Here is a 16034-nt window from a genome sequence, read left to right as displayed (position 1 = left end):
AATTTAATATCATTTAAAAACAAAAATTCCCTGTGAATATACTTTCTACATACATATAATAGGCCTTTTAATAATTATGACATGATATTCAGATGTGATTATAGCGATAATATTTCACGTGACAAAAACCTTCTTTTGCTACCGTGATTTTATCGGGTTGCAGAGATTGAATGTAATGATGTAATATTGTTACTTAATTAGTAGAAGAAAGTCAATATTGATTATTATGTCATTATTATGTTGAGTGTAAAACAAAAAAAGGAAAAAAGTAAAAAAAAAGTAGGAAAAAGTAGAAAAAAGTAGATATAAAATTGACATCGGTAGTGTACGCAAGCGTTTAATCCGACGCGCTATAGAAACTCACTGCGATGTGCGAGAGGCTTCTCCATTCGAATCAATACAGCACATACTCGTACACATACTCACGTAATCTGTGGACATACGTATGTAATATACGCATACATATGTAATATCACATTATGTTGAGAATCGAAATGTTGAGAGAGTGGAAATGTCAGATATTTCTCATTTTTTTGGTTTGCATATCATCTATGTCTTTTCATGTATTATTTTTCATGTTACATTAATAATAAATCCGCTCCTCTAGACACACACTCAAATATAAAAATATAAGATAATTATTATATATTCTTTTTAAGTTAAATATTTTAACATGTTTTGCTTATTCGAATAAAAATTTTTAGGATTAATATTACTAATGCTATCAAAAAAAGCAAAAAAAAATTAAAATTAAGATGTTTATTTAAGAAAATGCTTAAATTGCTCGTGAGATTTTCAATATAATAACATTTAAACTCAGCTAATTGAAAGTAGTTCTTGCCTACTTTATTCTGTAAAGTGTTTGGTTTACATTTCTCTCTCTCTCTTTCCTCTCTCTCTCTCTCTCTCTCTCTCTCTCTCTCTCTCTCTCTTCTTTCTCTCTCTTTTCTCTCTCTCTCTTTTTCTTCTCTCTGTCTCTCTCTGTCTCTCTCTCTGTCTCTCTCTCTTTCTCTCTCTCTCTTTCTGTCTTTCTTTTTTTCTCGTACGCTTTTGCAAATGTTTTTGAGATGAAAAATGAGGTTTCTCATATCGATTCGGAGATTAAAACAGTTCCAACATCTCGATTGGCTTTACGCCATGATTTTGTGAAACAACGATATAGTATCTTGGATAGTATCTCTCTCTCTCTCTCTCTCTCTTTCTATCATCATACTTTTGTCAATTTCAAAATTTTATTTTGCTGAGAGAAATATTACAGTAAATTTTTTTAAATAAAATAAAAACGACACAATTATTCACATCATTGCGAATTTATTTTTTCAGCTTTCTTATAATTATATTGCTTTATGAAAAGAAAATATTTGAAAAAATAATATTAAAAATATATTAAAATACGCGCACATGTAACACACACACGCACACACACACACACACACACACACACACACACACACACACACACTCGTACGTATGTATACGCACGTATGCATACGTGCGCGCATATGGTTTTAAGTACATTGAAGATATAAGAATAAATTTTGTCGAACAGAAAGGAGAACTCTCAATAAACATTAAAACTTATCATTTATTGTATAAAAGATTAATGCGATTATTTTATGCGAACATTCGAATGATGTTCTCGCTTAAATGGGACGAAATCACCGATTCGAAGCGGACAGGGGTTTGGCATTACGTGGTTTGAAACTGACTGCACTGTGCATATACATGCATTCGCATACGAAAGCTGTGCAGGGCCGCAGCTGCGATTCTATGTAGAATATGATGTATATATACATACATATATATAGAATCTTACATGTTGCAACTAAAGTTTTCGCATGTATGTTTCTTTATTCTCAAAATTATATGCTAAAATGGCTAGTACATTAGTCATTGTAAAGTTAATTATAAAATTTTGGACAGTCAATCAAAAAACTTGAGCTTTAGATATATGGTGATTTAAAAAAAAATGATATAAAATATATAAAGTTAATTGCGCAGAAAAATCTTTGAAAATATACATATATCACATGATACATATTAACAAATTTAATATTTTTGTAAATATCCTCGTGTGTGTATATAATATTTTAAAAATTAATTCTTGTATATATTACAAGCCATAAATGTATATATGGCTCGGTGAACTATAACTGCAGTTCTGATTTAACTCGTTGCTACGAGACTGTATTTACGGATATGTCCTCGCGAATGCGGCGATTTCAACCTCGTTAATACCTACCGAGATGTGATGGTGTATGTGCGCGAACGCCTAATTAATTAACCGAAACGAGCACTAATGCACGCATGCATACATGTATACTCGTGACATCGGAGATTGGAAGAATTCTAATTTATTACGCGCATTCAGTTTGCTAATAGAATTATATAACAATATATATATATATATATATATATATATATATATATATGTGTACATACATATATATTTTGCTTACAATTAATTTCAGGCGGTTTTCTTGGTGACATTGCACTGCCAAATATCAAATATGATACAGAATGGCGCGAACAAAAGTTGAATAAAAGCTACCTGGAAGAATTAGAAAAATACAGGGAGGAAATATTAAAGGAAGGTCTTCAAGTAGAAGAAGAAGGCCTTACGGGTGGGTATAAGTATATATTATTATAATATATCACAACGTTTTCTATTATAAATGTGTTAAATAATTAATGGTAAATTTTTTTCTCAAATTGTTAGAAAACATTGACAATATAATTATCAAATTTTTTTTAATTTAAAGTTATACACTCACACACACACACACATACGCACACAATGATTTCTCTAAACCAATATTTACATGTCTGTTTTTATGATTATCACATGTTTATATATGTGTATCTATACTTGTAATATTTGACGCGAAAGGATATTTATTTTATTTCAGAGATCCTTCAGTTTAAGAGTGAACATGATGTTAACAAACAAGTGTTCAATGAACACAACGATGCGGTTGTCAAAAAAAAACCTGAGTCGATAGATCGCAATCAATATAGCATGGGTGGCGAGTCTGATGGTTTCAGCTTTAACGATAGAAGCGACGATACTAATCCTGCAGTGAAAAACGAGGGTTTAGCGTTTAGGTATTACATCATGAATGTATAGTCATTGCGTATTTTGTGATATGAGAAAATTTCAATATTAGAATATATCTTGTGAAATCTATCTTATATATTAGATCTTTTATTTCTTTCACATAACATATTTTACAAGTAGGTACCATACATGAGAAAGTATCAACAAAATTCTAGGATAATTATAAAAGAAAAATGGAGTATAATTCAAATTTCAACAGATAACATATTAAATATGATGAAACAGTATTACTGATTTGTCTGAAAGTAATAATACGTATTTTCTGAAAAAAATATCTCGTTTTTACATGTGTAATATAAATACGCACATTCTACTTGTGATTAGATATTCATGTTAAACACGGATAAATAGTGCAAGACAAATTATATTAATTGTCAATTGTGCTTATGCCATTAGACTGGAATCCTCGACCCAAGCTTCGAAAAAAAAGTATTTCGAACAAGCTCGTCGACAGATTTCGAGGACGGTATTGATATCAGAATCAGTGAAAGCTAGACATCCGACTCATGACATGCCTCTCGAATTTTCAACCTCTACAGCTTTTACTACCGAGCCCAGTAAATATGTAGGTCGTGTATATACAGACAACATCAAGGAAACATTTAACGCGCAAACTGAATTGAATACGCAAAATCCATCGAATCGACGACGGCGACGTCATCATCGTAAAAGGTAGGAAAGCTCAAACGAAAATTTAATTAAATATATAAATTTTTGTTTAATGCATAAATTTAAACACAGGCATATTTGCGATCTAACAATTGCTAATTTTTTTCATCTTCCTTTATAACGATAGCATATAAAAGTCAAATTGTTATTATTGTAGTAGATAGAGGCAATTTTCTATTTTAGTAACGTATATGACTCTTCTGTTTCTGTCCATTTTATATGTTTTATAAAGAAAAATTTCTTTTATTTATTTTTTAAATTTGTTTTAATACGGAAATATTAATAAATAATATCATCTTGTCTCTGTGATGTCTTGTTGATTAATCAAGCGTTTTTAAAAGAGCAAGGCAATTCTTTGATACAAAATGCCAAGCATGTGGCAAGCAGTAATAGAAGCAAGATATGCGGAGAACACCTTTTGTAAAAATATCGAAAAAAAGATTACACGGTAAGACATAACATTCAATTTATTATACAATACAATTATATAATACAAACCGTATTAAAACTGTAGATAACTAAAGGAGATAAGTCATTTATGTATTATTAAAATTAAAAATTGCCTCTATCTTTGACACGTTTATTTTCTTTGAGCTAGTTTATTAAACATTTTATGTATATACTCGGTAAGTAATTTTAATTAAAGTATACATATATTTTTTAATATTTTCATATTAATATTCATATTAATATCCACAATATACATGAAAGATATGTGATTAGCGCGTAAATTATTTTAAACTAATCGATTAAACTCATAGTGACGCGTTGTTAAATTGTGAAAAATCCTGATTTGCGATTTGGCAATATCTATTTTTTCATTTGACTACTGGCATACGCATCAACTTCCAAGTATCGCTAACGGTATTTCCACCAGCGGAGCCATTTCGCAATGCCAATAACAATGGCCGTCATCGTAAAGCTGGAAAATGGGGTGCGATACTATCGTCCGGGCATTTTCAGCTCTCGAACTGCCAATAACTTGTCGATATTGGCAGCAATGTGTCGTATCGCGATGCCTGACTAGGTACACGGCTCGCGCATTATCGTACAATGTCATATATTTGAAAGTATGATCTCTTAATTAAACGCTAAAGATATCTTTTCATCGTGTGCTCAGCCCATATATATATATATATATATATATATATATATATATATACATACATACGCACGTATGCACGCATGCGAATATGCACACGTATACTCGTATTAAATCCAATTTCTTTACGTTTTTCAAGCCATATTGTCGACATAAGTTAATGAAAATGATTGGATAAAGAATAAATTGTAAATGTAAATATAGAGGCGGCAATTATATAATAATGTAATTTAACAAAAGTTTTTATATATGCAAACAATAAATCTTTTTTCATTATCTAAAATATCAAATTTGAAAAAAATTCATTATACGCGTCGCTTTCATTCATCTTCCTCAAAGTTTTCGCAGATATTTCATGTTCCAGAGGCTTGCACGTTCGGCAATCTTTCTAGAATTCTAGAGCTTCGGTGAGAATCATCACGCGATCATGTTTTACATATGGGATGTAAGATATAAATACGCGCTTTCCTAAACCTATTTCAAAGTTTAATCTATGTTCTTCAATCTTCAATATACATATCACGATCCTTTCAAATTTTTATCCCATTGGGGATTGGCACATTATGTGATATATTGTATAACATATATAAAACGTAAACAAAGCTTTGTTACGAAATGGCATATAAATTCAATAAATAACGAGACAAAATGTGTTTCTTATATTTGTTCTTTTCGATTTAAAAAAATACAAAAAATGCCTAATAAATTTTAAAATTTATCGAGACATGATAGATTTTTTTCAAACTCAAAAACACTCATTATATTAATTATTATAATGTAAATCATAAATTTAAATAACACTGTGTTACGCATACTTTATTTTGATAACAGTAACAAAGTAACAATTAAAAAGTATATAACATAACACGTTAGTCATTATTATTAAATACGTACCATGCTTTATTCCAAAGATTTCATTATTGCGAGATGCTTTAGCTATATTTCAAGTTATTATAAAAGCATGGAACATTTGTGTTATTAGCATTTATTCTTTTCCGAGTATACGCGTGTGGATAAAAATCCTTGAATGTCTATATCAATTATAGTATACTAGATCGAAGCAGCGGATTGTTACCCTCGGCATAACGGTAGTAGGCGCAACCAACTATACAGAGGAAGCATGGTAAATGTATCTCAAAACCGGATTCATTAACGCACTCTATTGTACTTCTCCTCGTCTTCTCACGATGCTTATACGGGCATTATATCTATACGTGGCTCACATGCGAGACACGTTAATTAATTGTAACGCCCTACTGATTCAGAAACGTCTTGTCTAAGTGCTATCGGTTAGGGCTGGCTGGCTAGAAAAGTAGACTCGAATAATGGAAGTGAATTACATCTACATCTTTAGTAATTAGTGCTAATAAACGAGCGAAATAAAAATCATAAAGTGTGCGTGCAATTTATAATTAATTCAAAACGCGCGAAGAGAAATTCTTTAAAATATCGAATATAGTTGGATGTTCTATTTTCGTCATGTTCTCGATTGCTTGTTTACAGCTTATATCGAGAAATGTCGAGATAGTTTGAAAATGCAAGAAAAGGTATATATATGTATGTATATATATATATATATATATATATATATATATATATATATATGTTGATATAGTGATGTATGATACTATTATATACATATGCTTGTGTATGTGAATGTGAAAGAGTATTTGTTCTAAAAATTCACATTTACATTCCATGCAATATAAAACAAAATATAGTGTGTGTATGTATGTATGTATGTATAACATTAAAAGAAGTGTAGTATACATAAATAAAATAAATAAAAAATACTGGTATATTATTTTTAGAATTTTAGGAAGACGTTCTCACCGTCATTGCAATCGACGAACGCATGACTTTATTACCGATGCATCGGACGAAGTCATTTCTGTACACGATCGATATCTTCGTTCTATCGAATTCTATGATATGGATCACAAGCCGAAATATTTGATAAACAAGCATGGCACGAAACACTTTTCAAACAGAATACGTCGAGCCGCTACTGCGAGGAAGGAACGAGTATGGGATCATGGGGTGATTCCCTACGAGATTGATGGAAATTTTTCTGGTGCACATAAAGCATTATTCAAACAAGCAATGAGACATTGGGAAAATTTTACTTGCGTCAAATTTGTAGAGAGAGTATCCAGAGAGCATCCTAATTATATTCTATTTACGGAAAGACCTTGCGGGTGAGTTGCACCATATAATAATAATGTAGAATAATAGTATAATAGATATATCGATGTAATAAATGTAACTAATAATAAATGTAACTTGTCCTATCATCTTATATGTAATTCTAATTTCGAATTATTATGATAATAATTATTTTCTTCAATGTTGATGCATGTCTCTTTCATTCTCTTCATTTCGTTTCATGCGTGAAATAATTTGTAATAATTAGATACATTAGTTGTGAGATAAAATATTTTAATGTTATTTATTTGTGATTTCAAATTTGTCAAGGAAACAAATATGAATAATAGATATGCTGCGTTTAATTATATATATATAAAATTTCTTCGGTAGATGCTGTTCTTTTGTCGGAAAAAGAGGTAATGGACCGCAAGCTATTAGCATTGGTAAAAACTGCGATAAGTTTGGTATAGTTGTACATGAATTAGGTCACGTCGTTGGATTTTGGCACGAGCATACTCGACCAGATCGTGATCGTCATGTACAAATCATCCGCGATAACATTATGAGCGGTAAGTAATATTTCCAATTTGCTCTGACAATGAGATACTAAATTTGAAATCGATGCTTTAAGCTTAATCGGAATCCAATTTGAGATATAATAAATTATATATATATATATATATATATATATATATATATATATATATATAAATGAAGAAATCTTATGAAATTAATATTTATTGATACAAAAAGACAAAAAATTGTTCTTTTCAATTAATCCTGCAAATTAATTTTTTCAAGTAGAAATTTAATTGTAAAAATTTGATTAACAACAAACGAGATTATACTTTTAATAATTATATTCTTTTTGTTAAAGAGAGTCAAGGAGAAGAATGATATGTATTTATAAAATTCTGTTCTAAAAGATTTAAGAATACAAAAAAATATTATGCTTTTCATAGGTCAAGAATACAATTTTAATAAATTGACAGAAGAAGAAGTGAATTCACTCGGCTTGCCCTATGATTATGACTCCATCATGCACTATGCAAAAAATACCTTTTCAAAAGGTACTTATCTGGATACAATTTTACCTATGGAAACTCATGGAAAAAAGAGACCCGAAATCGGACAAAGAATCAGACTAAGCGAAGGCGACATCGCGCAAACAAATCTTTTATATAAATGTCATAGTAAGAATTTCAATATTCAATATAATTATTTCAGCTGGAGTTTTATTATGAAAAAATTTAATTTTACATAAAAATTATGTCTCTAGGAGAGATTTTATAATCTAATCTCCCTAGATCGATGATATATATATATATATATATATATATATATATATACACAAAATATGCATTAAAATAAAATTAAAAATGGACAAGTTAAAATTTAAACTTTTAATTTTATCAACCGCATTCTTTTTCATGAGATATATGCGAGTGCTTTTGATTAATTTAGCTTCATCCAATTAAGTAAACCGATTTTTGCAGAATGTGGTAGAACATTTCAGGAGAACAGTGGTATCTTTGCATCACCAAACTACCCAAACAATTCTCCACCTACTGATGGGGAACGATGCGAATGGAGAATTACGGCTACACATGGTGAACGTATCGTCCTAAATATCACATTTCTTGATATATTCAAAAGCAATTATTGTCGCAGTGATTATCTTGAAATTCGAGATGGATATTGGCATAAGAGTCGAGTATTAGGTGAGAATCTTTTTTTTAAACTAAAAAAGTTTATGCAAATTGCTTGCACCCAACAATCTCGATAATGAGAGTACGAAAGAGGTGAAAGTGTTGTAAGTATATTGTGAGAAATGTATTTAATTAACTTTAAATAAATTGGCACGCGCTCCGAGCAGTAAAAATAGCAATTCCATAATTTTTTCACATACATTTTATCTAATTCAGGTCGATATTGTGGTAGCGGTAAAATGCACGAGCCAATAGTGTCGAGCGGAAGTCGTATGCTAGTAACATATGTGACATCTAGCAAGCAAAGTGGTCATCGTGGCTTCACGGCCAGTTATGAAGCTGTTTGCGGCGGTGATGTCGAATTAGATGGTATAGGTCATTTAGAATCACCAAATTATCCAGAAGAATATCAATCCAGTAAAGAGTGCGTGTGGAAACTGTCCGTACCCCAGGACTATCAAGTGGCCTTGAAGTTCCAGTCTTTTGAAATCGAGAACCACGATAATTGCGTGTATGACTACGTTGAAGTGCGTGACGGACATGACAACGATTCCCCCTTAATCGGCGTTTATTGTGGGTACAAGATACCACCAGATATCAAGTCGGTGGGCAATAAGCTACTTGTTAAGTTTGTTAGCGACGGTTCCGTACAAAAGGCTGGCTTCTCGGCAACTTTTATGAAAGGTATATAACATAGTATAGATAGTAATATGTATTGCGCATATGCATCTCTTGCATTAAAAGAAAATGAATTTGTGTTATATTGTTATTTGTTTATTATTTTAAAAAATGTTGTAAACAATGCTATAAACAATACTATAATGATATTTAAGAATTCGATGAGTGCGTATTAACGGATCATGGTTGCGAGCACAATTGTACCAATACGCTCGGTGGATATGAATGTTCTTGTAAAATTGGTTACGAGCTACATTCCGACGGCAAACATTGCGAAGGCAAGATACAATAATTATCTTGAGAGCGGAACATTCATTTAATCCGCTTAGCTAATCCCAATCCACAAGTGATAATATTCTATATTCTTTCTATATTCTTTTATAGATGCATGCGGTGGATTTTTTAATGGTAGTAATGGCACCATCACTAGTCCATCGTTTCCCGAAGCATATCCAGGAAACAAAAATTGCGTTTGGGAAATTGTTGCACCATCTCAATATCGCATTACTTTAAATTTTACTCATTTCGATCTCGAAGGCAATAATGTGTATCAGGAAGAATGCGAGTATGATTCTGTGGAGGTGGCGAGTAAGCTTGGCGACGATGTTCTCAGAAAGCATGGAATATTTTGCGGTGCTCGGTTACCGTCACTAATAACATCCGAGGGCAATTTTATGAGAATCACCTTCACATCTGATAACAGGTTTTATTTTATGTACTCGTCTATTTTTTCAATATATATATATATATATATATATATATATATATATATATTTAGCTTACGTATAAATTACTTGTATCGTGTAGAAAGAAATACATTATATTTTTCATCATATGCTTTGATAATATTTGTGTTTTAGTAATTGATGGATAAGAAGAATTTTTATTCTCACAAAAATTATGCTCTTTTTTATTTAATTATTTGAAAAGATTTAAAATTAAATTAATTTATTATATATACATAATTATTTTAAATTTATTATATACATAAAAAAATAAAAAAATAAATATATATATATATATATATATATATATACACTCGGCCAAAAAAAACGATACAGTAGAAAAATGGAAAAAAATTATAAAGATTCAAATGCTCATAACGCAGTTAATAATTATGGCATCGAGGTGAAAAAAAATCGAAATGAAACTCAAGACTGTATTTTGGGAAACTTTTAATGTCAATTGTGTGGGATGATTAATTTTGCAATGGTGGATGACATAGTGGCGTACCTGTAAAATTGATTACGTAGATATAACGCATATGATAACATAGATATAACGCATATGACAGAGATGAAAGTGAATCCTATGTAATGGTTCATCACATTATTTCACAATATTTATTGATCTTGAAGTATCTTATGCGTATCTTTACATAACGTATAAAACATAGCCAGTTATCACCACACACACACACACACGCGCGCGCGCGCGCATACACACACGCACGCACTGGTAGATTTCAAACAACCAATACGATACATCTTAGGCTAATATTACATTTGTCCTACGACAAATTTTTTAAGCACATTGATTTGCTGCGGAATAGAAAGTTTCTAAAGATTCAAAAAATTATTATCCCGCAGCCAATCAATGTGCTTAAAAAATTTGTCGTACGACAAATGTAATATCGGCCTTACAAGACAGAATTATACTGGTTTGAATTGATAATGGCGGCATTTTAATTACAATTTATCGTTATTTCATGTAAAATTTATATTTCTTTCAAATTGATATAATTCAGAGAAAAATTATCGTATCAAGTTCCGCAAAAGTTCATTTTGAAGAGGAGAATTTGAATTTTCATGCGCTTTTTATCTCATTGAGCAATGTGTCAATTGGTTCACTCCATGCAATTCAAGAAAGTGGACTTTGTATTAATCAATTTTACAGGTCGCCACTGTCATCCGCCATTGCAAAATCAATCATCCCACACAGTTGGCATTAAAATAAGTTTCTCAAAATACAATCTTGAGCTTCATTTCGGTTTTTTTTTTAAATCTCCATACTATAGTTATTAACTGCGTTATGGGCATTTAAATTTTTATAATTTTTTTCCATTTTTCTACTATATTGCTTTATATATATATTAAAAAATACATATAATAAACGTATTAAAATTGAAAATAAATTTTTGATATAAAGAAGCCAGGACTATGGCTTCATAAGTTATGTAATGCGAAAATATTAAATATAATATATAAATTACTTTGTGTATGAAATTTTTATAAAACAATTTTGAAATATTTTTACATAAAATTGCAATATATTAGCGTAAATATTGAGACATATGTTAAAAGATACGATTAATACTTGTCATTTGCGCTACATGTTATTAAACAGCGTCCAAAAATCAGGATTTGCTGCCATATTTTTTACGGATATGGATGAGTGTGCCAATAACAATGGAGGGTGCCAGCACGAGTGCAAAAACACAATAGGTTCTTATCAATGCTCTTGCCACAATGGTTTTACACTTCATGACAATGGTCATGATTGCAAAGAAGGTGGTTGCAAATACGAAATTACTGCACCCGTGGGAACAATTACTTCACCAAACTATCCGGATTATTATCCTGGTCGTAAAGATTGCGTCTGGCATTTTACTACGAAACCAGGCCATCGAATAAAATTGGTTTGTATTTTTATATCGCATAGCAATAGTCAATAATTATACCATTACATTTTGGTTTCACTTTAGTAAAAAAAATAATATTGAAAAAGAAAAAAAAAGAAAACAAGACATTCTACATGAAGAAAAAATATGCATATTTTATAGGTCTTTAAAGTTTTTGAAATGGAATCGCATCAAGAATGTGCATATGATCATATTGTTATTTACGATGGAGATTCGCCAGATAGTCTTACCTTAGGTAGATTTTGTGGTACTAAAGAACCGCATCCAATTCTTGCAACTGGTAATCAAATGTACATGGTCTTTAAGAGTGACGCTTCCGTGCAAAGAAAAGGATTTTTAGCGACCCATAGTACAGGTACAACTTTCCTGATAAGATGTATATTGGCGGCGAGTTTCAATACAAATTTTAATTCATAAATCTTGATATATAGTGTTGAATTTGGAAATTCTGGAAAATAAAAAATCTTTGGATTTTTAAACGCAATTAATATACATATAATATGATATATTGCATACACATACACACACATACTCTAAAATATAATATTTCAACACGTGTTACAGCTTGTGGTGGTCATCTTATGGCAACAGATAGAGTGAAGCACTTATATTCTCATGCTAAATATGGTTATCATAATTATGATCACAATACAGATTGTGACTGGATAATAGAAGCACCACTTGGCAAAAATGTTCATTTATCTTTTCTTTCATTCCAACTCGAATATGAAACTGAATGTGGATATGACTTTGTTGAAGTGTTCTCCGGTTTAGATGCTTCCAGTCCTCCATATGGGAGATTTTGCGGTAATTCTGTAAGTGAATTTTTTCAATAATCCAACATTTTCAATAATATTACATCGAATAATGATGATATACATATGTAACATAATGAGAACATAATTAGATATACGTATGAAAAACAATTATTATATACAAAATTTTGATCACTACTTTGTAGAATACCACAGATTTTATTTCTATGAACGAAGCGCTGCTGGTAAGGTTTAGAACGGATGATACAATTTCGAGCAAAGGTTTCATAGCCATATTTGTAGCAATCGATCGACAGGATAGTGAGGAAAATTTCGGTGGTGAAGATGATGAAGAGCAAAATCTTTGATTTTTAGCTCGATTGTTTAATGAGTTAAAATAAGTGAATTCTGAGTTGACTATTTTTGCAAAAAGTACTAGTTTTATTACAATATTACGCGTATATTTTTCTATATATGTTAGATGAAATTTTCATCAATGTGATAGAAACCACGTTGTTTTTTTTAAGGATATACAACATTGAATAAAATATAAAATATCGGCCTGATCGGAGCTTGAAATAAATCTGTTTCAAGTAATAATCTAATGTGATGATTATTGATAAATATGAAGTAACATTTTCCATAATATGGGATTAATAACTAAATATATCACGTGATGACGCACACATCGCATTCTATAAGATTTAAATCTTAATACATCGATTTGTGTGTGTAGTGTTATTTCTTGAGCCATATTAAAGCAACAGACAAGTATACTCTATAAAATATGTACGATATTGTAATTTCAATTGCGAAAGTTTGACAATTGTCGTGACGGTTATAACGACGACATATTTTTTTTAGTTTTTCGCTCGTGCCTCATGGTTTAAATTATAATATAAGAAAAATGAAAAGCAAACTATTCTATCAAGTAATAATTTTATCGTCACTAAAAAAGCTCCTGTTAAAACTGTATATTTAACAACAAGTTAATGTATTTAAGTTTAGTTAACGAAATAATTAATGTGGCATTAAACAATTTCTGCATTTAGAAAACAATTATCATATTTGTCTTAAAGTATATGTACACTGTAGATTTTTTAAACTGGAGCTAGAGCTTGTTATTTGGAGTCTAGATATATAAACAGAACCTAGAGCGTTTTAGCAGGATGCAGTCTAAGCCCTGATTAGAGTCGATAAGATACATCTAAGAACATGTAATGTACACAGCCATCTGATATTTTAGACTGCTCTAAGTCTATTTATCTAGACAAATAGACTTCACTTTACTAAATTTGCTTCTATCATGTTTCATGTGAAAACATTCAATAAGTGTTGCATGGGACAGGAATAAAACATTAAAGTTATTAAAATTTTAATGTTTAAAAAGAAATGTTTAGAAATCGCTTTTCTTAGATAAGTGTTTTGTCTTTTTATATTCGGAGACAGAGATGCCAATTACAGTAAAAATTTGAAATCTTGATGAGATATACGTATAAAATTCATGATATGAACTCATCTGTCTTTAGCAAACAATTCTTTTGTTAATTTAGCATCAGAACCTTCTTATTCTCTTTTCGAGTTTCATTTCTTCTTTTTTAACAATAAAATTACAATTACAGCAACAGTAATATATCTATTTATAATGTGACTAAATACAAATACAAAGTCTAGAGATTTCATTTCTAGACTCGCTCCGGCATAGACTGTAGAGTGAGGGTGATGTAAACGGAAGCTAGATTTTTTTAAATCTAGTTAGATTTACTCTAGAAGATCTCTATCTCCACTCTATACAGAACAAAATTTGCGCAGTGTAAATGGATTATTAATCGTTAAAAGGAAATAAATCTAACTAGATTTTTCTCTACAGTGTACACGTACCTTTAATAATAAGTTATATTATTTATAAATTTTTCATCAATAGATATTGAAATAGAACGTAATTAACGCGGCCTATATCACGTACGGCCCAATTATGTGCCATATGTAGTAAAATTTTAATAAATTTGTTTCTATAACTTTTAGTATCTTTCTACACGTACTTTCACGAATATAACGTCATGTCTATATCATAATAGAACGAAGATTGGAAAAATATCATGCTTTTAAATTGAATAACTGATGTTGACAAATTTAATTAGTTTTTTGGATTAACGATTAATTGGAGAAAAGTCAATCGAGGATCTATCAGTGATGATTGATATAAATAAAATTAATCCAAGATTGTTTAATTAACGATTAATAAAAGCGAAATTAACTAAAGGTCGTCAAATTGACAATTGGTATAAGCAAAATTAATCGAATCTTCACTCACATGAATTGTCCGATATATTTTTTAATTATCTCATTAATTATTGCGAAACGATAAAGAATTTTCTTACCTGGTTAAGCCCGTTCTACTTGCATATATAAGACTTTTAGGCGATTATTAGATAACACTTTGTACATGGATGAGTATTTCTTCTAATTTCTTTTCTCGCCCCCCTCGCTCTAAAAGATTAAAATTAACAAGACTCAACTATATTAGGAGCAATAGATATAATGATGAGAAGACAATTCTTTCATCTACTTTATATTGTTCTTACGAGGAACAAACACTGCCTAAATGACAGTAATACATCAATATTTCATGCTTCATAAGACTTAATAAGACTATTAGATTATAAATAAATCAGATTTTACGAATTATACTATAGCGTTTTGTAATACTGTGCGACGCATCGACGATGCTGATTCACATTCTTGGCATTAATTCATTTGCTTGTAATGCACTTTCATTTGCTTGTATCACGATATGCGTAAATATATAAACATATAAATATATATATATACAAAATTTGATCAGCATCAAGAAAAATGGAAGCGTCATATCGTAATACATGTAAAAACCAATAATATTTCATAGATATTTTGTTTCATTTTTAATCAAAGATTATCATAAAAAGTACAATTCAACGCAACTTTTAAACTTAAAAAATAAATATGTAATGTAAATAATAATATGTATATTTGTGTGTTTGTATGCGTTTGCGTACGTTTCTTCTTGTATAAATATAAATGTGTCATTTGCGAGAAAATATCCGACACATTCCGACGTACGCTTATTGTATATGAATAAAGTTAATTATAGATAATATCATTTTATATGTAGCACACACACAGCAATATTAATAAATTGTAGCTCATTGAATTATTAAATAAATATTGAAATGTT

The 16034-nt window shown here is 30.2% G+C and overlaps 1 protein-coding gene across 2 annotated transcripts in view; it reads left to right on the top strand.

Moving 5' to 3' along the window:
* Tok (tolloid-like protein 1 tolkin) overlaps positions 1-16034 on the top strand; it is a 24288-nt gene extending 8254 nt beyond the window's left edge. Inside the window, exons 2-16 of one of the 2 annotated variants that reach the window (XR_014439662.1) lie at positions 2472-2624; positions 2910-3105; positions 3515-3790; positions 6701-7087; positions 7428-7606; positions 8000-8230; positions 8534-8758; positions 8963-9430; positions 9580-9702; positions 9809-10127; positions 11771-12062; positions 12207-12420; positions 12630-12880; positions 13027-13252; positions 13348-16034. Coding sequence is in view for 1 of the 2 variants with exons in the window: in XM_083104226.1 (XP_082960352.1) it covers positions 2472-2624; positions 2910-3105; positions 3515-3790; positions 6701-7087; positions 7428-7606; positions 8000-8230; positions 8534-8758; positions 8963-9430; positions 9580-9702; positions 9809-10127; positions 11771-12062; positions 12207-12420; positions 12630-12880; positions 13027-13188 (3476 nt within the window). In the remaining variant the exon portion in view is untranslated. Of the gene's footprint in view, positions 1-2471; positions 2625-2909; positions 3106-3514; positions 3791-6700; positions 7088-7427; positions 7607-7999; positions 8231-8533; positions 8759-8962; positions 9431-9579; positions 9703-9808; positions 10128-11770; positions 12063-12206; positions 12421-12629; positions 12881-13026 lie in introns of both variants that reach the window. The other variant, XM_083104226.1, reaches the window with a different exon arrangement.

This window comes from Camponotus vicinus, unplaced genomic scaffold (genome assembly GCF_025532165.1).
Source record: "Camponotus vicinus isolate PSW18456_S1 unplaced genomic scaffold, iyCamVici1.0 SCAF_7, whole genome shotgun sequence".
Classification (NCBI taxonomy): domain Eukaryota; kingdom Metazoa; phylum Arthropoda; class Insecta; order Hymenoptera; family Formicidae; genus Camponotus; species Camponotus vicinus.
The sequence above is the reverse complement of the archived record's forward strand: the minus strand, read 5'-3'. Positions and strand labels throughout refer to the sequence as shown.